Raw genomic sequence first — 26,198 nt, forward strand, 5'->3', positions numbered from 1 at the left:
TATATGAATATTTTGCTGGGCAAAAGGTCTAAGCAGATTTTTTTTTGCCTCTCTGCTAAACACAGAAGAAGAGAGAAATGTAAAGCAGGAAAAGACTTTACTTCCAAGCCCTACTCAAGAGAGTAGTATAGTAATCTGACAGAAGATAAAGATTATTTTCCTAAGTCTTTAGAAAAATTTATGCTAAAAAACATGTGATCAAGTACCATAGCAAAGAAAAATATTCAGAAATTGCAATTACTAAGAATATTTTAACACCCCAATTCAACAACTATTCATTTTAAAGATTATTAAATGCAAAAAGAAACAAGATTGTATATTTAAATTATATGCAGAGAGAATCCTGTTTAAAAAAATCTTCAGAAATAAAATCATCCTTGTTCAAAATCTGAAAAAAAATAGTGAATAAATAATGTGAGCAATTTCACAATCTTTGCTGTTACATTTTTTTTCTTTAAAAGAGATAGATGAGAACTTAAAAGGATTCTAACAAAATCCCATTTCATAATTTATATGGAATAAAATACATACTTTTTAAAACACTAATAATTTCTTCTCTTAAATGTTTTTTCATATATAACATCACCCTGCAGTCGTAATAATTTTGAAATTTGCGAAAAACTACGATAGTGATTTTACCATATAGTAAAGCTGATATTTTCCTAATTCCCTATGGTACATATGGACAATTTATTAAGCAGCTCACATTTCCCTCAAAAACTATGTGCATACATTTTTTTTCACTGACTATCTTTGTTGCCTTTATTCAGAGAAGAAGAAACTCTGGTCAGCATTAGATAATTCTTTGTTTGCCTAGCAGATAAATCTCAATGATGTATTGAGAACAAAAATAGGTAAAATAGAAAATTAGTCTTAATAGAACCTTTGTAAAATAATCAACTCATTAAAGGAAGAGTTATTTCCTCAATAAAAGGAAATTATGCATATTAGGTTCATAATCTGGGAAACATTTAGCTATCTTAATGCTAACTTCTATGCAAAAACTGAACAGTTTTTAAACTGTTATTTCGTTTGAAAAGGAAGATATTAAAAAGTAACATTTTTACGCATAAAAAAGTTATAGAAAATCCAGGCTTTTTGAACAATAATTTCAAGGTATAGGTTTTCAAATATAAACATGTCAAAATATTTCTGAAGAGAAGATGCTTACAGATGTGGGTGCTGTTGAAAAGTTTTGAAAAGCATTTGATTTTCCAAACCACATTTGAAAGAAAAAACAGATTTCCACACAGAGTGCTGGCTAGGCATGTGCTTCTTTCAGAAACTCCTTGAATCATTTTTTTTCCTTCCTTTCACTCCAGCACTATCAGTACAGACAAAAAAAATTGTTAATTACTCCTTATTTCGCTGATGGATTTTTGTTAACCAATAACAGACATTACATTATTATTATTATTATTATTACAAGGATGTTGTAGATGGAGTTCCTTGAAATAAAGAAAAATAGCAGCTGTTCTATAAGGAAAAGAGCTTTGTTTTGCTATTTGGAAATGCTTGAGAGTTAAGCAGTGAAAAACAGTAAACTACAAAAATGAAAAAAATTATAATAAGAAAAAGCTTGTAACAATAAAAATTTAAATGAAATAATAATAAAATCTACAGCTACCTTTTTATAAGTAAACTCTTTACATGTACTGTTTTTGCAGGAAGGGGCACGTCTAAAGAATTTCCATTTACATTCACAAATTGGAAACAGTCTAAAGACAGCTTTATGCTTTGATCTATGAAAGATCTACACATGAAAATGACCATAGAACACTCAGACCTGGACTATTAAGCTTTGATATATGACATGAATGAAATCCTTGGATCTCAAAAATGATGAATCCAGAGCGTGGACAACAATTAGGTTCTTTATTGGCCAAGCTGAGGAAAGCTTGGGATCCTGCTTACCTAAACTCCTAGAATGTGATAGTTTGGCAGTATTGTTCTTGACTTTATAAGACCTTAACACAACAGCCTCCAGTCAGCCTCTAGTCGCTGAGCCCTTTGTCATCAATTTCACTCTGCACTACAATATTGTAACTCAACATCATTTTACTCTATCTGTTCATGGATACTCTCTAAAATGCCATGAATTATTGTTTCATGACAGTTTGCTAAAACAACCCTGTTGGGGATGATCAGCAGTTACCTCTATAATGCACCAGAGCATTTGCACAGTGTTTGGTGTAATGGGCCCCTTATCACAAAACAGAAGCAGAACTAAACATCATCTCAATTTCAGCTTCATATTTAAGCATATCCATGCATCTACGTCGTCTCATTTTTTCAGTCAGAGAACCAGAATTTCTGGGTCTTGTGAGGAAGTTTTCTCAACTATTTCCCTGTTGATAGTGCCTACTTCTGCTGGTAGCTGAGCACAATTAGTGCTATTCACTGTTCACACCCCCAACATACACACTTCTTAAAAATTCATCAGTAGTTAAAGCCCACAAAAATATAGTTCTGTCCTTCATTGTTTAGCAGAAACTTCATTTACTCTGACTCCTACAGTTTCAATTAACTGCTCTTCCCTCCCTTTAGCCAGGCTAAGCAACTGCCTTACTTGCATTCTTATCCAAAAACCCTCCTTTATCTGCTCCCTGACCACATCCCAAGGCCTTCTGATAATCTGATAATCTTCCAATCAACAGAACTGGCAGTTTCTTGATGGCAATGTACAGTTCAGGTAATATTTGTGGAACACAAGTACAGCTGGAGCTGAAGTTTAAGAATCAGAGAATAATGAGAAACCATTAAAACCAAAAAAACAGCTCCTACAATTTAGCAGGGAAAAAAAAAATCAAAAAAGAGACATCGTCTCTTACTGTCACCAGAGAGAAATGTGTCACCATACTTCTTTCAGGAGCCCTTAATTTGCTGTTATGGTGCATTTATGTTTCGTTACTACATATTAACATCAAAACTAAATTAGTCCATTTTCTACTGGAGAAAATACTCTACGACTGATTTTTACACCATATAGGAAAACTGAAGTTACAATGTCAATACATTTCTTTCCAACTTCCAATAAGCACCTCAAACTATATTTGTGCCCAAATGATTGAGGCACATTGTTTTTCCAACATTCCCTTTTCAGTTTAGTTCTCTCTCCAAGTTAGCATGTAAGCTCTTTTTCCTAAGACATCCTAGATGGAGTCACTTCAGCCTAAAGGCCAAAAGTGGTCTGGTTTATTCAGTATGATCTGCAGCCCTGCCAAACCTACCTTTCATGCACTGGTACTCTAATAATAATATTTGAGCACATTCAACTTTTGATGTATAAATTTATGGGACAAATTCAAAAGATGTTTGGAAATGCTGTTCAGCCTGTAGCCATGAAAATGTTTCTCAGCCTTTCCTAAAAGAACAATTTCTAAATGAGAAGTAAAAATTCTTCTTTCTCATGAAGCACTACAAAAGTGACACTAATTGCATATGGTTGTAGTTCAGGCCTAAACAGAAAACTGTTTAAAGCAAAGTGACACCACAAATTAAGTTTGTATCCCCACTCCAGAAACACTGTAAAGACAGTGGTTCAAACAACAATTTATTTTCTTTTATTCTATTAAAAGCAGCAGCATCAAATTAGAGAAGAGAGGTTGGAAAAAGACTGAAGAAGACATGTTGGCATTATTAGAATACTGCAGATGCTAATTCCTCAGTAACCAACAGGCTTCTGTAACTGATTTTAGAGTGTCTTACACTAGATATTGTACTACTTGTACCTCTGTTAATATTTGCTGAGAAATCTTTCACCAAGCACATGAACTACACATTGTGTTCATTTGCTCATCTTACTACTCAATTTTTAAGCATTCTGTATTAGCTCCAGTTTTTTTATCTAGTACCATGTACCATGAGCATGTTAAAAAGGGCAAATACTTTGTAAGAACTCTCATATTTAGACCCAACATCATGTGTTAATAATATCATGTGTTTTTTCCTTGTATAGACTGTATGTCCTGCCCAACAACACAGAACCCTTTGCCTAATTTTATTTTAAAAACCCTGAAAAATGGTGAAATTAACTTCACTTAGAACTCTAGCTGTCTAGCAGCAGTGACTGTCATGTAAGACAATGAGGAGATATCTTGAACCATGCTTCTGTAAGTACACTTTGCTCTAGATCAAAGACTTTGTAATTAGAAAATGGATCTTGTTCAACCCCAAACAGGAATCTTAAAATTTTAAATTTAAAAGGTATTAATTTTTCTTCTTTGAAAATGTTGGAACTTGCTTAAACAGATTAAGATTGTCACCTTCTTCCCAAAAACAAAAGACCCCCCACTATCAACTTCAATATTGTCCTATATAACACTGCAAAGTAACTTGATGCTCTGCTCTAATACATCTTAGAAACAGTAAAGCAAGTATAATTAAAGAAGGAAAGAGAAGAACAAATAATTTGACAGATGATGAGAAATTAGGAGAGTGGTCATAGAAGCTGAGGAAATCACTTAAAATGTCAGAAAAGTCAGAAAAAGACACAGGAAGCACAATGTTGGGAGACTGGTCACAAAATGCCAGTAGCAGTCAGATGAGAGATGTCTCTGGCCCAGTGCTTACTTCTACCTTACTCATTTGGTGTCATGATTCCTAAAGGAGGACTGCAGCATATTGTATCTGTATTGAAACTATGAAACCCAAGTATACACTGCACAATCTTGTCTGGAACATTTATAAGACCCACAGGACCATAATGCAAAATAATGCACCAGAACCTTTGAAAACACTGAATTTCAGCATTTCAGGTAAAGCCACACAGGCAAAGCTAGAGACTCAAAAATGTCAACTAGCACAGCTTCCCTGATTTTAGATGTAAAGGAGTTGCTTATCACTGGTTTGTAATGTGCATACAAGGAACATCACACAGTCCCCCACAGTGACTGAAACGACCTTACAGAAGCTGGTAACTGCAGATTTCACTTTATGATCAGGCATTTTTTTGATAAAGTTTTTGTTGCTATGAGGAGAGTGGAACCTACATTTGGGTCTCTGACTCTTAAAGCAGGTATCAGATGGAAGTCTCATCAGACAGAAAGGGCAGGAGCAGGAAGAGCCTGCACAAATGTCTGGGAAATCTCTTTCATCTATGAGCACATGGAGGGCTGGATCAGGCCCTGCTACCCAAAGCCACCGCAAGTGCCAGGCTGCAAGACTTTTTCCATGAAAGCTCCATAATACAAAAGATTAAATGCTCATTTAAAAACAAAAGGGGAAAAAAAAAAAAAGAAAAAGAAAGGATAAACTACTATAACCAAACATACAAGCAAACCCATTAATTTAAATGCTTCCACATGGAAATATGAAGAAAAAGACTCTCTTACAACTTTTAAGTGATCAGAAGTGAAATTGGAGATATTTCATGGTCTCCTAAAAATCCTAGTCTTGACAAAAGTAAAACTTGCTGTCATTTTCTAGGCAGTAAATGTTTTACTGCTGGGAAAAGATTTTGATGTTTGTAATTTCTATTGAAGAGCACTATGAAGTAGTTAAAAATATTGCCACATCTGAAAAACAGACCAACGGGAAGTATAAGACACTTGTTCATCTGTATTTCTGTGACTTTTCTCACTTGGTATTATTTGCAACCCTACTTTCATGTCTGGCAACAGTGCCAACTCTACTAAGGATCATATATTACTTTTATCATGTTGATTACATATGTTCACCAGTTTTGCTGCCTATATATGATTAGTGTGGTTTGCACATACTTAGTGACACAATCCAGAGCATGACATTTTCACAGAAAATGTGTTTACTGGGAAAGAGCTCCTTAGAAGTTTGCATTCCTTTAAGCTTTGATCTACATGACATCAAGAATCCTACAGTTTGAATATATGTTTACCATTTATATTATTAAGATCTATCTCCTTCTCACTATATGGCTACCGAACACTTTGAAAGTCACTAAAAATTTCCTTTTCTCTAAGGTGAACTTAGTAGTAGCTGAATAAAAGAAGCCCTCTTAAAATGTTCTCATCTGTGAGTTTAAACTTCACAGTGATTTGACATTTAAATTCTGTTATTCATCAGCACTTCACAGCAGAACTTGATTTGTCTAAATGGATTTGAAAGCCCACAAGTGAAGAAAATCAGAAAAACCTGGTTTTGAATATCAAAAGATTGTATGTGAAAAGTATTTTTACAGGCTGCACGTACCAGTTTTATTGATCAATTAACTTCTCCCAGAATGAATTTTACTGAGACCATATATGAAAAGCCAAACCCCTCCTCTGACACTTACTGATAAATGTCTTTTCTGAGCACAGCTCTACTAAGAGGGTTGTCAGCCTGAGGAGCCATAGAGACTGATCCAATCTTGAGAACCAAAGTGTCTTCCTTAATTGATGGATTAGACGGATTAGCTGTAGTTAGAAGAGAAAATATATATTTGATTAAAAGTGAAATGCACATAGCAGGAACACTAAAAAACTATTTCTTTTAAAAATGTACGTAAGAATATTTGCTAAGGATTCAATTTTGCACAGGAGCAACATAAAATCAATAGCCCTGCTGTGATACATAAAGACAAAACTATTGTAATTTCATTTCCCCAGAGTTTTATCACACCACTGAATCCTGGTCTGCAACTTCTCATTCTCTCTGACACTTTGGTGGGGGAAAGGTATTTCAAAAGGACTTCAGACATTTTATGACATATTCTTTGTGATCTGTTTGTTTCTCCAATAACTATTTGCTGAAATAGCAGCATGTAAACCACTCTGAATTGTGCACCCTTTTTATTATGGGCCTATATCTTTAGATGTAAAACATTACAGGATATCACAGTATAACCATCCTGGTAGCATTTGGAATCGGCTGCAACGCACATGGAAAGTTCAAACACAAGGACTGAAACAAGAGAATCTGAAATCTGACACATATACATAGAACAAGATGTAATACTGGACAGTAAATTTCACATCAGTAACAAAATTATTCCAAGAAGAAAAAAATCTCTGCTTTTCACTTATCTCCATAATTTTCAAATTTCAGCCACATGTAAAGTTTCTCAGTTTTAAAAGCAGTGGTCATATCAGACAAAAGCCAAAGTTCTGCCCCGAAATAAAACAGCACCATGTCTTTTGTAGAAAGCTAACTCAGTCAGCAGTCACAGACAAAGCACTTGAATAAGGCTGTGCTCAAAAGTCTCCATATTAACTAGGAAACTCTGGAGCAGGTGTGATGCAAGTTCAAAGAGTTCCTTCATCTGAAGGGAAATGGTTCACTACAAAACCTGTGTGAGATGTAACAAGGATGGAACGACATCACACCTGCTCCCACATCCAAAGAAGTTCTGCAAGACTCTCATATATGAGTTTTGAAACCAAGATTGCAGTAATAGACAGTTTAAATATTTTACTGAAGTGTGAAATGCTTGGTGTGGTAAGAACCAGCAAAATCGATAAGCTTAAAAAAATGGTTTCTTCAGACCCAGTAGTCTTGGTGGAAAAGACATCACACTTTACAGCTAAATATGTATAAAGATATGTATATTTCTGAACAGATCTAAGAAATCACAGAAATTCGATGATATTTTCAAACTATTGTAGGGAATACCCCAGCAAATATGTGGCAAAGTGGGAACACAAGTTCTGATACACGTGTGTTAGCACACAAGCCATCTATTTAAAAGAACTTCATTTACTTAAAAAGCAAAGACAAATCCTTTAGCCCCTCCAAAGCAAAACAAAACTAATTACAGACAGTTTAGTTGCTAGAAATAAGATACAAGAATTAAGCTGATTAAAAACTCCATGTTTTCACTAAATTTGAACTCATATTTTCAAAAAGTAGTAAGGTACTGTATTAAGTACGAGAATACTGCCCCTGTACACTTGGGGTATTTGCTTTCCAATTCTCACATGGTATTAAATATAACTGCAACTCAATTAGGTGGCAGATACCTTATTCTTGGAAAATGGTTCTTAAAATACATCTTGGGCTAAGAATTTTAATTTGTCTCTGACACTTAGCAAAGCAAAATAAGCACAGGGCTACCCATAACAGTCTCTGCTGTGTAAGTATTTTAGGATTGTTTTTCAAGGCTGGGCATGGATCTTTTGTGTACAGTTTACTGTAGGTCAATAAATAAGCCAATTTTAAATCAGAAAGAATCACAGATGTTAATATAATCAGCTGTTTTCTAAAAGGACAGATGAATTCATATCTCCATTCATTAACCCACGCTTTTCAAAATATGGGAATAATGTAGTAAACGATAACAGCCATTGCAGATATTGAAAAATTTGAGGGGAAAAACATCTCTGCTACATTTTAAAAACAATTACAAGTTAAGTATACTTACAATGTAATACTGAACATACATTACTTTATACTTACAATATAACTACAAACTAGGAACAGCTTACAGACTCAAGTATCAACATGTTCACAATCTTATTTGGTTTTGTCCTCTCAGTCATCTTTTTGCTGAGCTAAATACATTATGCTCTTTTAATCCTTCCTTTTAAGCCTCCTCGTCTAGCACTTAACATTTTTGATACTTTTCAGCACTTTCTCCACTTTTATTAATACCCAGTTTTACAAGAGAAAGCAAATTGGACATGATATTCCAGCATGTGCCATATGCAGAAGTACAGCTACCTCCCTTATTTCTTTTCCCTCACTCCATTGTGACCCACAAGCTGTTTCAGCCAGTGTTTCCCAGGATAGTCTCTCCAGTCCTGAAGACCCAGTCTGTGTAAATCCTCCTTGATTTATAACTTCAGCTTTAGAAGATTTACTGTACTTTCTACAAGCAGTATGCAAGCACAGTAACCCAGATGCATGGCCTCAGGAAATGCTCTCTAACATTTGCTGATGATAGCAGCAACGGTTTTATATTGACTTTCAGACTATTAAACACCAATTTCATTTATTATTCCCAATTGATGAGTTTCTGTGGGGTTTTTTTTTGGATTCCTGGTTAGCCATTTTTAATTCATTTAACATTTCCACAGAGACAGCATGGGGATGTATTTAAATTAAATACCATGAGAGACAAAATGTCAAACTCTCTAGAAAAGTCTAAGCATATCAAATCTTTTCAAATGTTTTATCAACTAAGAATTGAAACCACAATGAAAAATGGAAATCAGATGTTTTCTGACCATATAATTTTGCATAAAACCATATTTATTATCAAGTAAAAAATATGTAATTCTTTATTAACTGAATCATGTAATATTTTTTCCTTTATGTTCTCTGAGGGAGAACAATAAAACTACCTGTCTTAATTTTATTTGAACATTACACTTTTCATTTTACTAGATAAACCTTCAGCTGTCTAAAACCTGATTTTCCAAGGTGTGTTAAAAATTAGCCTCAGAAGACCAAGATCTCTTGAGCACAACTTACTCAGCCTGACTGATTTGAAACTTTAATAGTAAGTGAGGAGGATGTTACAGACCATATGTTATGACAGACTTCAAAGTAGAGAGTCATGCTCATGTGACAAGAATATATCACTTCTACAAATGCAGGACATACATTTATTCAGAATGCTGCCTTTTCTTTTTCACTATCAACAAATTCATCATGTCCTTTATAGTGATTCCTGATATTTTGCTCCTAGTATGTACAAGAAAGAGTTGCTATTGTCCTCAAACTAGCCAGATGTGGATTTTTTTCTGTCTTTACAACTTCTTATCAGTTTTTTGCAATTTACAATTTTTACTTATAGTCTTCTGCTATGCAGTAATTCTTGTTCCTTGTCATATATTGCTGTCATATATTTAGTTACCTTTACTTCATGGCTGAGTAAGTGTGGGCTGTTGGCCAGAGCTTGAAATACCACCTGATATGATAACAAATCAAACTCAGAGAAAGCAGCATTGCTTATTGCCAAGGATAGAATGCTCCCCTCAAATCTACCACAAAAAGAAATGTTAATTGGTGCTGCTGCAAAAACTGTGAAACTAAAATACTATAGAATTGTGTGGGTGAAGTCGTGAAGGCATGTATGCAAATTCCTCAGAAGAAGGAACATGATTTTGATTATTTCAGTGTTTGTCTACCGCTGTTCATTGTGGAAGTTGCAAGTAAACAACAGATTTGCTTTTTTTTTTAACTGTATATGTAAAGCCACAATTACTTGTGGAGTTTGGGAGAAGGACAGTTTTTGCAGCTATCAGCGTGCACAGTGTATGAATAGCAGACAACTGACCAGAAGAGAAACTGAAATAATTTTTCTGCTTTTACTGCAGTGATGAAAAATTGAAACACACAAGTCTTATTGGATTGAAAATGTCTCCTAGTCAATAAATGATGAATGAAGATCTTATGGAGCCATATCTCCAGAAGATATAACACTCTTCTGACCTAACACAACAGAGATGTGGGTCTTATTCAACTCTTGCTCCTGATTGTTTCTAATTTCTATTGTTCTTGAAGACAATAAGTAGGAGAAGAGAGAAGCAATTTCATGTTCATAACCAAATGAGACTTTGGGAAAATCTGGGGTGAAAAAAGAAATGAGAGAACAGTACCAATTTTCATAGTGATGCTACTTCAGAGTTTTCCAGTGTTTCTGGCTTTCTTATTAACTAAGATAATCTTTAGCATTTTGCTTTAAAAGCATAGAGTTTTTCTTCCTACATTGCCATTAACCATGGCAATTCTGTTCCTTGCAGGCATTCTTAAGCAAGAAACAGCAAAAAGACAAAGGTTTTTTTTTTTATAATTTCTTTTTAATTAAGTATACAGTTACAGAGCTACAAAAACATACTTTTACAAAAGATTTCCTTGACAGCATGCCCTAGAACTCCCTTCCAACTAGAATCATAATTCATTCTTGCCAAGACAGCCAGTCTAATTTTATCTTCCTGTGTTTTCAGCAATCCCAGTTGGAAAATTGTAGAGGATGCTGGCAAAAAAAAGATCTATGTAAATTCTCACTGCATGCACTTATTGCAATTAGGTTATGAGAAAAATTTAAAGACTATACCCTAAGGATTATATTGTGTGTTGTACATAATGGTAAAAAAAATGCTCCATACCTCCTGAACTTACATAAATATATCATTATATTAGTAAAACACTACTTTTTTTTTAATCTCTAGAAGAATTGTGAGAAGTGAATGTACTCCTATTAGCTACTACATGGTCTAATTTTAACATCAGCATCACTTTTTATATATAAAGACTTTTTATATATAAAGGGATGGAAATATATTTTTACATTCAAAGGGAAAACAATATCCATCAAAAAGTAAAGTATTATCCATCAATCAAATAGCTATTTATGAACATCATACACTACCCAAACTCTGTAAATACCTGAAAGCCTCTTGCACAAGAGAGCTGGAATAGCTTCAACTAAAATGCTAAACTGCATCATCTGTTGGGCATCATCCATAAGGTACATTTTAATAATATTTTCCAAACTAAACTATCTACTTGCTTTACTACCACATAGTTTTGCAGTTGTCAATGTCCACAAGAGCTAAGGCTCCCTGCTTACACTCCCTGCTGGGACAGGTGTCTATGGAACATTGCACTGTGTCATGTAAGCTGACACAGAATCACCACTGCAGAACTGGGTTAAGCTCTCTTTCAATAGTTTTTGACTATTCTTTATAATCACATTTTAAATGCAAACTCTATAGGTACCATAGCAAGGATCAAATAAATAGCTAAAAAGAAATTTTGAACAAATGTGCAGAGAAGCAGCATGAATGTTAGATATTTCCTAACTCTGACCTTTAAAACTGAACCAATGGTCAGTGATTTAACTACAAGTACTTGTGCACAATATTGAACAGCAAAAAATCTCTAACACAAAATACTGTACCTTCTGCCACATGATGATCTTCCTCATTTTTGGGGAAGAAGACCCTTATTACACCCGTGTTGATATAAATCAGAGGCAGGTTGCGGGAAGTCAGAGCGTGAGTCCTCATTGGTTGACCTGGTGACTTCCTCTTCTCCTTCTGACTCCTGGGCAACCTGGCTTGAAAAATGCTTGCAATTGCATTTAGCAAGGGAAAACAGAGGACCACATCAAAGGCCTGAGCAGAGAGAAGGATCTCATGGAGAAAATGAGGAGAACCATCAGTGTGACCTTCTGACAGCTTATGGAATGTTCTTCGTTCGTTTCTTGATATCAGTTTGTGCCGGACATTTTTTGTCACAGCTTTGGTATAAGTGAGAGAAAGAAATCCATGTTGCTGGTGTGAACCATCTAAAAGCTTTGCAGTTGTCTGTTTCAATGAAAAAGAAATAAATAAATAAACTGCTGCAAAAATCTACCTGCAACATTCATCAATTACCATATTACTGGTTATTTAGGATTCTATATTTTTTAGTAGCTTTCTACAGTCATTTAACAGTAAAAAAACCCAAAAGATCTTTCATTTTTTGAATGCACAGTTTGTCCACACTTCTCAGCACTAGGTCATCTAAACCAGAGATTTCTGTTAAAATATCACTTGGGTGCTAAGATAGCTTCACCCCGACTCCACATGGGTGCATAAACCACCCATAGTCATCTAAAAAGTACTGAACTGGTTTTGCCTCATCACCTCAGAGTGTTTATTGAAAATAGCTATGTCACATACTAAAGCACATAATTTCATTATGCATTGCACTGTACTTTAAAAATACCAGATTCCTTTACTTAAGACAGATTTGTCTTGCTAAAGATGATAATTAAATCCTTAGCTCCCACAAGATTGATAGGAGAGTTTACATATTACCCTTGAAGTATTTTATTAATGTAATTGTTATTAATGTAAAAATGTAAGAAACATTATTTAAAAAATGTAATAAAACATGTTGACAGAACTCTATAAGATTATTGAAATATCAGCTTTAATCATGTCAGCACAAATAAAAGCAACTGTATTTTGCAAGTAGCTGCTTCTTTCAGCATGTTAAATTTGACAGAAATCAATTTAATATAATTTAAACATTGTTAGCAGAAGAACAACATCTCTTTCTTAAATACACAGGATACATAGTTTAAATGGTGGAAAATTGGAAGACTTTAAAATTAAATTAATTAAAACAAACTGGTAAATTTATTTAATATAAGGACTGAAGCAAACAGAATAAGAGAAAGTATTCCCAATTGATTTTCCTGATGGAAACAAATCAGACCATCCAGAACTTTCACTAACATAAAATAATTCCATAGACCCACAGATAAAGAGGTCAATGTCATAACACATGAAGTTCTTCAAGCATAAAGAGGCAAGAAGAAAATGGCTTAAATATCTCACACTGAGATATTCTGAATCAGCAAGTAATCTTCCAAGCATTTAAAAGGAAGACTCACATATGGGATTATTAATTTGTTACATTATCATAATTAGAGAAGCAGTTTTATAAGACTGCATAAAGGTATAGTGCAGAAATACCAAGTACTTAAATCCCTAAGTAGATATCAGAATTACACCCCAAAAATGCAGCATTTAGTACTGGCTTTGACAGATTTGGCCTTCAAACATACTGTGTGTGCCCACTTCTGATTGAAATAAATCTCACTGACTTCAGTAGTCTGCTGTTATGTACAAGGTTGTGAACTATCAACCCTCATTCCCTTATCTACTAAAAAATTACAACTATTACTAAAGGACGAGGTGGAAATAACACAAGTTACATAATCAATATCACCAAGAAATATACTTGTACCAAAAAAAAATATTAGACGACAAGAAATTAATTTAAGAGTTTTTTCTCTTTTTTTGCTGGCATTTATTAGTGAAAGTTCTGTATTCAAAAATTTTAAAAATATTCTTACAGAAGGAAAGAAGCCAGAGAAGTTACTGAAAGGATCCTGCTTGCTGATAGGTCGAACCAACAAGGTACGTCTGTTCAGCTTGTCAGTACAGGAAAGGAACACACCTCCATATTGCCCCAGAGACCAAGAATCTTCCCCAAGGCTTGAGGTAGTGAACGAGGCATGGAAGATAGGAAGAAAAAAAAAAGAAACAAAAAAGAGTTGCTGTAAGCAAAAATAGTTTACATTTAGCTTTCGTGTTTCGATGTAATTGCAAGATAAACCTATATAAACCTATGCCGTATCTTTTCCTAAAAAGCTGAAATTCAATCAGATCAAACAAAAAAAAAGAAATTAAAAAAGGTAACTGTAAAATTTTATGTGAAAGGACAACCTAAAGCAAGAGGTCAAGACACATAAGAATATAAGTATAGTAAAATCTTGTGTGTAGAAAAGAGACTTACCCTGGATTTTCAGCAAACAGCTTTAACAGAACAAGGAGGAGAATGATTACAAGAACAAAGACACTGTGAATGCAAATCTGTATTCAAATGTTACAAAATCAGTATTATTTAGAAAAAGTTAGCTTTTAAGTGTTAAAATGTGCCCTGTACAGTTCTTGTAACCATTCTTTTTAATATAGAGGAGAATAAAGTGAAGTAATTTGCTTAAGAAGAGTTATTCGGGTAAGCACCTTAATTTACTACAGAAATCTCACCAAAAGTTTTTCTCTGCATTGTAGAAAAAATCCTTCAAAATGTCCTGACTGCCAATCTCTCCCTGGCCTGGAAGAAAGAAAGTGCACCTTATCTATTCTCTGCTTTTGCTTTTAGTCCACAGAGATTTGCACACAGGAAAGGTACTCCAAATAGATTAGAAAATATAAATGAGAACGGCTACAATTTTGTCAAGTGGAGTAAGTTTTGAGTTTGTTGGGGTTTTTTAGGGTTTTTGTTTGTTTGTTTGTTTCCCCCAGAGTTTGCTAAGTGGAGCTGGCTACTGGGATTTCACAGAGTCATTGAATATCTTGGGTTGGAAAGGACCCCCCCACAAGGATCACTGAGTCCAACTCATATCCTTGCTCAGCACCATCCCCAGGAGTCACACCATCTGCCCAAGAGCATTGTCCAAATGAGTCTTCAACCCTGTCAGGCTTGGTGCTGTGAGCACTTCCCTGGGGAGCTCTTCCAGTACCCAAGCAGCCTCTGGGTGAAGAATCTTTTTCTGATATCCAACCTAAACCTCTCCTGACACAACTTCATTCTGTTCCCTCTGGTCCTGTCACCGGGCACCACAGAGAAGAGATCAGTGTGTGCCCCTCCTCTTCCCCTCATGAGGGAGTTGCAGACAGCAATGAGGTCTCCCCTCAGTGTCCTCTTCTTCAGACCAAGTAACCTCAGATGCTGCTCACATGGCTTCCCTTCAAGGCCCTTCACCTTCTTTGTTGCCCTCCTTTGGACGCTCTCTAGTAGTTTAATAATTTTCTTGTATTGTGGTGCCCAAAACTTCACACAATGTTCAAGGTGAGGCCGCCCAGTGCAGGACAATCCCCTCCCTTGCCCAGCTGGCCATGCTGTGCCTGTTGCCCCCCAGGACATGCTCAGCACTCCTGCATGGTGACATAATTTTAAAATATTTAAAAAAACCCCAAATTTTAATTAGCAAATATTATATACAAACAATAACTGCATTTGTAATATAGGCAAACAGAAAGGAATTGAAATAATTTTTAAGATAGCTCATCAAGAATAAAATAATAAAGAAATGATGGTAATGTTGCTAAATTAATACTAAATCTCCTTCCTATTGTACATAGGGAACAATAAGCATTCAATAAGACCTTGCAAACATTGGTTCCCAAGTCAAAACAATTTATGATCCTAAATATTTTAGTTATTTTCAAAGCCAACAGCCGTGCTGAAGCTTTTAGCAATGTTTTTCCACTCAAAGAGTAACATAACTATTCTATTTTCTCTTAATTCTTAATTCCTAATGGAATTTGTTGATCTCCAATGGCAAATCCTATCCCAGATGATCAAAGCCTGCACAGGATCTCTCTCTGTCAAGACTGGTTTGTCCATGGCCAACACAAACTAGAAGATGGCACATGTCATTCTACAGAGCTGTGTGCCTGGGTGTCAAGTGACACAGTCACCTTGGTGCAGCAAATTATCCAGGCAGCAGGACTTGCAGAGTGGGAAGGCAGACTGTGAACACACACAGTATTGCTGATGCACTGCTTGAGATTGATTACTGAATTTTACTCAGGTGTCTGCCCAGCACTGTGCCATGGACACAGCAGAGACCATCAGCTAAGCTCTCTTCATGACATTAACTGCTGCTCTGCCACAGCAACAGATGTTTCTGAAAAACTGAGTCAGTTCTCTTCAACATGCAAGAGTAATATAGCATAAAGCATTAAATAATGGCACTTACTAACACACCATGAACCAATAACTTTCCATTCTAAAGTTAAGCTAAAATTAATTATTTTCATTTAATGGATCAAGAGAGCAGTAAGTGTGAAAAAACCACTCCTAAATTTGACATGATTTCTATGTATTTCTTTGGAATTAGATCTAATTCTGAGGAAACACAATTGTGATTTTATTACTTAAAAGGTTAAAATAATTTAACTGAAATTGAATATCTACCTTAAATTAAATTAAGAATAAAGAAGGAAAAAAACCAAAACACCACCTGCCTTTATCTTTAAGACTGAAATTAAAGCATCACAACTCGCAGGAATTACCTGTTTCTGTAATGGTCAATATTGAAGCTTTCTATTTTACATTTGATTTTGGTATAGACATCCTGCATATCCACTGAGGCACTGAGATCCTCTAATTCACTGACAATACAGACTTCTGCAATAGTCAAAGAAAATTATTAGTTATTAATCTGAAACTTAAAGGATTTTAAACAAGAAAGATATCTGAGACACTGCATTTTGTAAATAGGAGGATGCTATTTCTACTCAGAGTTTTCTCATAAAGTACTTTTTGATTCAAGTGTCACACTAGAATCCAAACCTTTTTCTACAAATATATTGAGAAACATATATATGAGGTTTCTAGTTTAACTGTTTATAGCATAATTCCTTGGGGGGAAAAAAAAAGAAAAAATATTTGCCAAGATATTTACTCGAATTATTCTAGATTTTTCTTTCTCATGTGCAATTAGTTTTTTTTTTTAAATCAAAGGTTCAAGTACATTTATTGAAAACTAGCCTTAAAAATGAGTCACTTTATTTTTTCACATTTTTATGGGCACCAATGGTAATAGCTAAGCAGCAGGATTTCCTAGAAAAAGAAAATGAAGTCCTGCAGTTTATGTAATCTGAGTTTCTTTTAAACAATTACTGTTGGATGATAATTCAAATATATCTCAAACAGGAAAAAAGATAAACTGTCCACAACACATATTTTTCTTTTCAACACAGAAGCTGAAACTTCTCCTCTGAACCCTGTATTAAACTTCCTTTGACTTTAACCATTATATTAGGGTGATTATATTAACTTGAAATTTGAAATTATCAGTATTAAACTAGAATGGACTATATATGGTCATACACAAAATATATGACTAAAACATATCGAAATGAAACATGATTGTTTCTAAGGAAGTAAATGCAGCACTCTACAGAAATTAACTAACTTATTTCCAATTTAACTTAATCATCTGTCCACATGGAGAGGAAAATTTATGTCAAAGAACAACACTGAATTCTAATTTGCATGCAGTAACCCAACTACATTTTGTTGCTGTTATTTAAAATAGAGCTCCAACCCTTTATTTCTGCATTATAGTGTTCAGTAATGTTGATACAAGCTCTGAATAGATAATACTGTGCTGTAAAATAGGGTGTGCTATTTAAAACAGCACATTAGGAATTCAAATGGTATTTAAAATAGCACATTAGGCAGAAAAATGCAGAATACCTGTGCCATTATTTCTAGGATCAGGAGCAAACAATTTTACAGTAATTTTTGGCAACACAACATCCACTGCATCCATAGGCTGACACGTCCACTTGAAACTCCAATATTACTTGTTGTTTGTTCCAATGTAATGGAGTCTGAGAAGGGAGAATCATCACCACCCTGAAGAGAATCACCCTACAAAATAAAAGCAAGAGCTGAGGAAAAAAGAAGTATTGCTTTTCACCACTTCTGGGGATTTTTTCTATCTCAACTGATATGGATGGATGCACAAACTATAGAAATAGAGATTCCCAAATAGTATATTTGAATTAAGACATTTGTAACGCCAGGAAAAGATAAAACAAGTATTTTTCTCTTTTCTCTGGTAGAGATAACAGACTATGGCAAAGACTGAGTGGTAAAACTGTAAAGTTTTATGACACATCTCCTTGGCATAGCACACTTGCCTTATTAATGCTACACCATGGAAACACTATCGTCAATTTAAAACAAATATTTGAAGAATATTTGGAGATACAATAGGAAAAGGGACATGGAGGCTTGCACATATTTGAAAGGCAAAAGAAGGAAGAGTCACTGGAAGTACCAAATGAAGAGCCACCCAGCAAGGCCATAACCTCTACACTATGTACACACTGCGTTTGAGACATTTTTCCCGCCTTGTGTGCGCTTCCCTGCAATTTTGGAAAAAAATATTTCAGAAAATAATTCCTTTTTGTAAGAATTGGACATTTTTTTATTTGCCACTTTCTAAATACTTCTGTTTAAAAATGATTGTCACTTGTAATATTCTTAAATGTATGAAATGTTGACAAATGAGCTTGTGGAAGCTTCTGTGCCATCAGTTATCTCTGTTTCTTCCCTAAAATTTTAAGGGCTCAATAAAGAAGACACAAAGATTAATGTTTTAGGAGAAGACGATGACAAATGAAAGCTATACTGAAAATTCTGTTATGTGGGCTTATTAGAGCAATGCAGGCATGTTCTGATAATATTTACCAGCCAAAGGATCTCAACCTGCTCCTTTGCTGGATCTTCCAGATAGGGAAAGAAAGATGCGAACATATAACTGCTCATCAGCCCCCAGTGTTTACAGCCTATTAAACTGAATGCAAGAGACACATAAGTCACTAATATCATCCAGAAGCTCCTGAATATCCAGAAGCATCTCCACTTGTAACTCCACCATGTGTTGTAAATTTTCTTCATTCAAGCATAAAGAAAGGAAAAAGGTTTAGTCACTTTGATTCACTAAGACCAAGCTGTTTCTAAGATTAACAGACCGATAAACACCCAAAGTCTTATCTTTCATTGAAGGTTTGTGGGATTAGGCATTGTAAAATATGATGAACAACATGTTTGAGATTTATCTAATTAAAAGCCAAGATTATTTCTATGGAAGACACCCCAGAAGCCAGATCTACACAGTAAGAACTACAATTGGACTGAAACCATTTTAACCTGTCAGGCAAGATCCAGAATGCACTCGTTTCAACTTCAGATGCCCAGGAAAGCTTGCTTTCAGTAGCAAAATTAAAGTCTGACAGTATTTGCCTCACTCTGCAGCCCAAGGTTGGAAAATGCAAGAATGGAAGTTCTGTTAGCAATCTATTTTCTGGATGGGTAGAACCTAGCCCAAACCTAATGACATAGCTCATATGGAAGCATTTATGTTGACAAATCACATTTTCATTCAACTCAGGCCTACAATTTAATTATAGGTTTTCTAAACTATAAGAGGACACAGGGAGAAACAGCAAAGATACTTTATCTGCATGCAGTAACCTTTACCCTTGAAAAGCTCAGTCATACTACAATTGGGAAGAAATCCCCTACTTTGTCACTAGCTGACTCAAAGAACTTATCATTCCAGATCCTCATTCATGGGAGGAAGAGAAAGCTTGTCCAACTAACCAGTATATGTTTCAAGAAAATAACACCTAGATATGAGACTATAATACCTGGACCAGCTTAACAGATGTAATATGATGTGATGCAATGAAAATTAAGATCCAGTTCACCTTCAATCATCTACAGTGACAGTGGCTTTGTGTTAATCAAAATGCATGAAAGAAAACAAGTATATTTCTATTTATTTTTGTTAATCTTATATAAGGCATACAGCTTACAGCTCTGAACAGATTACCTGAAGAGCCACAGGTGATCATCTTTTGAAAAACTCTCAGACTCCCGAGGTCCAAAAAGCATTTGCTCCCTATCACATTCTAAGTGAACTAACTTCCTTACACAACCCCACCTGAAATATCTCGCCAAATCATGGACTTAGCATCACCCTCTTGCTTTTAGTGTTTGCTCACTCTTCCTCTTGTTTTACTCTTACACTGCCCGCAAATTTAATTATTAAATATAGCAAGACCTGTCTCCTGCTGTGTTTCTAAAAATATTTAATGCCTGCCACAGCAGGACATGGCAATGGAGAAACCTCAGCTAGCTCATTTCACTATGATCCATCTAGCTCCCAAGTGGGAGTGGCACATGGAACATATGGCACCCAACAAAATGGGGCAAAAAAAAAAAGCGTGGCAGAACCTGCTAAATAACACGCTCAGGGCAGAGGTTAACTTCTTTCTCACAAGCTCTGACCTGCATTTCCTGTTTGCTTCTCCAGCAAAATTCTTGCCTCTTGCCTTTTTTGTCCAGATTTCCACCTCTTAATACTATTTGCTAACCATGTTCTTACAAGATATTTCCTGCTATGTCCACAAAGGGCTCTACTCTCTCCAGTGCCATTTAATTATCCTACAAGGCAACACTAACTGATGGTGACAAAAGAGTACATATCTTTTCAAAACTGTAAACAAAATCCCATGTTCTAAAGAATGCCAGCACCTGTCCTTGGAATGAAAAAGTTCCAAGGGGAAAGCAGCCTTGGAGAGTGTCAGGCCTGCAAGCTCCCCACCATCTGAAAGGATGTAGGCAGAGCAGTCACTTCTCCAGTGCTAACCAGTGTTAGCCCTTATTGCTCCTCCTGAAATAGCAGGCACCAGTAATAAGACAGTAACATAACCCAGCCATTTTGCTGTCCTCCACTATGCCTGTGAACCCTCTGCAAACACCAGCCTGCCTCCCTTCATCTGTTCTGCTCACTTGTAAAACAGTGAAAGATAGGAGAGAAAAATACATCCTTCCAAAACCACAATGCTTTGAGAATCCTATCTCCCGTTTTAATGAGTCTTTATTTGCAAAGTCCTCATTCTTAGAGGACATCAGAAAAGCCTCAGCCTATTTCATGACTTGAGATTTCATGCCATGAGAATGGCATTAGTTCTGATCATTTCAATTTCTGACAATCAGTTCCTCTCTATTTCTTTCTTTTATATAACATCCACACAGCTTCTCTGACACCCTGCCTTTCAATAACTTCCCACACCATAATTTGCCTTTGAATGATTGCCCTAAAAGATGATGAATCAGTGTGGGACTTCCACTGTGTCTGACATGACCTTTCTCATCAAAACTCACATGCTCTAAAAAGATGGTCAGTCAAAGTACTTTGGGCAGATTCCTTCAGCAGGGCAGATCTGATGGAAGGAGACAGCCAAGGAGAATTTCCCTGTGCTGAGATCTTCAGATGGATTTCACAAAGTATCAAGATATAAAAGCCAATTAAAGTAAGGAAAGGGAAAAACAATACTTTGACATTTATTTACAGCTCAAGCCAATGTTCTTGACAATGCTGATGTTTTGTGGACCCATTTGTGGCTCTCTGCTCCTTGCATTCTATAAAAAGCTTTTCTTTTCTCTTTTTTCTTTTCTTTTCTCTCTTTTCTTTTTTCTTCTTTCCTTTTTTCTTCTTTCCTTTTTTCTTCTTTCCTTTTTTCTTCTTTCCTTTTTCCTTTTTCCTTTTTCCTTTTTCCTTTTTCCTTTCCTTTCCTTTCCTTTCCTTTCCTTTCCTTTCCTTTCCTTTCCTTTCCTTTCCTTTCCTTTCCTTTCCTTTCCTTTCCTTTCCTTTCCTTTCCTTTCCTTTCCTTTTCCTTTCCTTTCCTTTCCTTTCCTTTCCTTTCCTTTCCTTTCCTTTCCTTTCCTTTCCTTTCCTTTCCTTTCCTTTCCTTTCCTTTTTTCTATTCTTTTCTCCTGAAGAATATTTCAAGTTCTGTTTGTACCATAAACACATTTCATTTTGCCAAACCGACTTACAAACTGTGATGGAATGGGTGGGAATGAGAGACAGTCTCTTCTCGTCTCCCACACACCCTCCCACTCTCCCACTGAAAATGTTCCAAAATGGATTTTGAATGAAAATCAACTTTGTTCTAAAATTTTGGCAGGTCTCTACATTTCTGATAGTTTAAAAAGAAGTAAACAATAGCTGATTAAACTTAAAGGGGCGCAGTTAACGACAAATCCGTATTGCCACCGTGGTAATTTTTGAATTTTATAATTGGGTTCCTTTATTTCTATAATCTAATGTTTTCAGCTGTTTCATGCATTTTATTTGGGTTTTTTTCCACAGAGAGCTATTTTTATGTAGTGGTTTGAGTACAAAGATAACTTTACTGTGAAGAAAAGCTATAATTTTCCCACACTTCTTTTGGATTATTTTTCTGAAGATATTAAATTATGTATAATGCCTCTCAGAGAATCAGTCAGTTGGTAATTTTGGCACAAGGTTACTTGAAAGAGTATTTGTGAGATTTCTGGAGAACAGCATTTACCCTAGAGTTACAGATACTGACCCAGATGTATCATCAGAAGCTGGACCTGCAATTGCCAGGGTTTGGAATTCAGTATACCACACAGCCTGAAAATCCTAACAAGGAGCTGAGGCTTCACCTCACCTAAAATTGTGTACTTGGGCTACTGCATTCCCCCCCAGAATTCCAGGTGACTTGCCCAACTCCCCCTTGGAGTGGCAGCAGGTCAGTGTAGCTAAACCTGGCTTGGGCTGTGGTGTCCAGCAGCGATCTCTTGCTGGCAGCCATGGCAGCTGCAGAGCTGCTCCAGAGACACCCTCAGCTGCTCAACACCCTGCCCCTGGCAGAGAGACACGGCGCTGCCTCTGCCCCCTTCAACAGTTTAACTTCAACATACTACCTACATTTTTTCTGCAGTGAAAACCTGGATATACAGCTGAACTGGCCCATTCCCTCAGTCAGTGGCAGATGCTCCTCTGAAGACAGACAGAACATGTTGTATGTCTGTCCTTTGGGAGGCAAACAAAGACTGCATTTCTTCATGGTACTGTAACCACAACCATTAAGCAGAGTCAAAGGGCCTGAAAAACTGATGGTCTGCAGTAGCTGAAATCTTTTTTTTATTTTTTATAAGCTCAAATTCACAGAAATTTTTTTGCAGTAAAAAACGAAGAAACTGAAGTGAGACGAAAGACTCTTGTTTCTCATCGAGTTTCAATTTTCATTTTGGATTTTCAGCACCCAGCATGTTACTGTTAAATATGTTTGTTCATTACTTTTCTGCTCTGTTTCCAGATCTACTGAAAAATCAAGCCAGAGTCAGAAACCCTGAACTATTTTCCCACAACTTCTCATGCCAAGTCCTAAAATATACAATTTAATTCTTTTACCAATTGTTGCAAATTGACCAATACACTGAGTTTATTTTCTTACCAGAATTTATCTTTGTTCATCAGGAAGATCCAAACATATGAGGCCTTCATCCTTGGCGTGCCTAAAGCTCAGGGATGATCACAGTTTGGCCACACTAATGCTATGCCTTATCAAAATAACTTCTGCATTCTTGCTCAATCACTGAGTTCCCCCAAGGACTAAACACTTCTACCACTGTTTGTACTTAAGTAAACAGTAACAAGTGGCCTGTTGCAGTCTGCACTGCCTTACCTTTTCCAAGGCAGGGATGGTAAAAATGATTAACTGTTTCCAGCCTCCAGCATTTAAGCCTCTCACTCATGTTTTCCTGTCCTACCACCACCCAGGCTAAAAGTCAGTTAGCCTAGGTAGCTTTATCCACATCAGACCATGGCGCTCATATCAAGTTGTCAGCAAGAAAAGAATTAGACACAGCTTAAAATATAAATCATTCACAAATCACATAAACAAATTATCTTTTTTTTGCTATCTGATATAAATAGTTGTGCAAGTTTGCTTTCTTCTTTTGTAGCAAGTCTGTTGCAGCTGAAAGAAGCTTTAAAAATAATCATGTGTCTCCCATAGAGCAAAACACAGCAACTATAAAACCTCTAAACTTAAAAAATCCCATAGCTATGGCAGCAAAGCTGTTTTTGTTTGACACATTTCAAGATTTCAAGGCTCAAAACAATAGAAATATATAAACAAAATACAGAGTCCGATAAAAAGCTAACTTCTGGAAAATTTCCCCAAGTCAAACCTACAGAAAAACATATTATTATTTAATTAATCTATTCTAATATTGTCCCTTGCTCACTAATTTACTAAATTTCATTTAGATAATTGAGATTTTTCAGGAGAAGAAATTTTCTAGCCAGTGTATAACATTTATTGAGAATGCAAAGAAAATTAAATAAATTATGAAGAACATTTTGCAAAAGGGTAGGATATGAACACTGAACTTGGACCCATATTACTAAAATAATCTTGGTAACATATGGATTAAAACATTACTGAATAGTTTCAATTAATACTCCAAATACAACATGTACTCCAAACACTGCTGTCTATGTAGATGATCAAAAACAAATTGTTATTTATAAAGCCGGTGGTTTCTGATAGTAATGAGGAATTAATTTGATGTGAGTAGGGGGAAAACCACTATTTTTGTGACCATATTGTTCTCTTACTATTATTGCTTACCTTCAATTCTGTATCCATGGCACTTTTTTCATAACTGAAATCATGCACACATGCATACACCAAAACCAAGTCTATTCAAACAACCTACAAACATTTTAGTGAAACAACTTAAGAACTGAAACTCTAGCCCAAACACCTTTTAATGTCTGCTGCCTCTTCTGCGTGTGTGTGTGTGATGCATGTAAAAAGTAGGCACTAGCAATCACCATTTCATCTTCCCCAAACCTGAGAATTAATAGAAACTATACACAGGGTTAAGCCAATCCTGGCCAAATGCTGAATATGTATTGCAATCAGAATCCAAATTACTGTATATCTGCCTGTGTTCCAGAACTGTTCTATGAGGTGTCCCTAAAGTTGATGGGACTATTCTGAGACTGAAAGTCAGTCATCCAGAAAAGTCTCTCTAGATTCTTATAGATTTATTTTAAAAACAAAGCACTGAATACGTGACACCTTCAATTCATCTGACACATTTTTGACTCGCTCTTCGAGCACAAACAAGGTCAACTCACTATTTTAACTTGTGCACTATGCCTGTGCAGTTGCAAAGCTTCCTGTGACCATCCATTCTATTCTACACCAGCGACCTGGTGACTTCTGGCTAATGGTACTAATGGTGAAGTTTAACACGGCACTCATGCTGATAAAAGAATTAGCCTGCTTTCCTCAGTGTGGCACAGGACTCCTCCCCCTGCCTTGCATATTTTACAGTCTCAGGCAAACACTGACACTATGATCAGGTGCCAGATCTCTCCAGGCAGTTACACAGTGTTATGAATTAAGGAAACAGAAATACATAAACCCGAGTGGCCAGTCTTCTATCTGAAGATGCATACCCAAATGCTCGTGTGACAGAGCCACAAAAGCAGTGTGAGACATGGACAGCTGGGACAGGGGAATGGACTGAGCTCCAGGAGTAGGTCACAGATGGCACAATGGTTCAACAGTGGCTGGATGGAGGTGGGGTGAGCACACAGCTGGCTGCAATGCCAACCTTGGAAGCCTTCACAGGGCAGTACCTCTCCAGTTGCCAACGTAATTTACACACAGCAGCTCTCTACTGACCCAGCCATCAGAGTGACTGGCTGACTACTTGGAACAGCTCACAAGCAGCAAGGTATCAGAGGTATTTTCAAAACAGCACTTACTATTCTACTAATTCTGGATTTGAAAAATGGCTCATGCTTCTTGACCTAAAAACACTAACCGCAGTTTTCTGACACAAGATAATACACACTCATTTCACAGAGAAACAATACAAACAAATAATAAATATAGCCCAATACAGCAAAAATTTTTTTTCTCTTTTTTGTTCCACCAAAATGAGTAATAAAGTATTGTGCATTAGTTCATTGGGGCAATCACCAGGGCTCTATGGCTCATTCTGATTCATCCTTGACTGCGCACCATTATATTTTGTGGGTCAGAACTCACACAACACATTCTTTTAAGAAATGAAAATACCTCTGTAGTGGTTCCAATGTCAGCAGATGGACTGTATGTGCTGGTATCTGGTGGAATGGTACCAACACTACTTTTAACTGGGGAGCTAGGAGGAAAAGGTCCTGTCATAGTTTCAGTATAGACAGAAGACACAGATTGATATAGAACTCCTTTCCTCTGTATTTTATTCCAAACTTTACTTGTGATCTCAGCCAGTTCATAAAGAAGCTGCACCTAAAGGAAAAAATAAAAATTTTAGGATGAAGCTTTTCTTAACGAGGTGAAGGAAAAGTCATCAAAGTCCTC

At 36.0% G+C, this 26,198-nt stretch overlaps 1 protein-coding gene across 1 annotated transcript in view; it reads right to left on the reverse strand.

Moving 5' to 3' along the window:
- VPS13B (vacuolar protein sorting 13 homolog B) overlaps nucleotides 1–26,198 on the reverse strand; it is a 430,474-nt gene that overhangs the window by 165,614 nt on the left and 238,662 nt on the right. The window contains 7 exon segments of the mRNA XM_084211579.1: nucleotides 6,254–6,374; nucleotides 11,804–12,212; nucleotides 13,754–13,895; nucleotides 16,485–16,599; nucleotides 17,674–17,731; nucleotides 17,734–17,850; nucleotides 25,914–26,126. Of these exon segments, the coding sequence (XP_084067705.1) occupies nucleotides 6,254–6,374; nucleotides 11,804–12,212; nucleotides 13,754–13,895; nucleotides 16,485–16,599; nucleotides 17,674–17,731; nucleotides 17,734–17,850; nucleotides 25,914–26,126 (1,175 nt within the window).

Source organism: Fringilla coelebs (assembly GCF_963513975.1).
Source record: "Fringilla coelebs genome assembly, chromosome: 1".
In the NCBI taxonomy this organism is placed as follows: domain Eukaryota; kingdom Metazoa; phylum Chordata; class Aves; order Passeriformes; family Fringillidae; genus Fringilla; species Fringilla coelebs.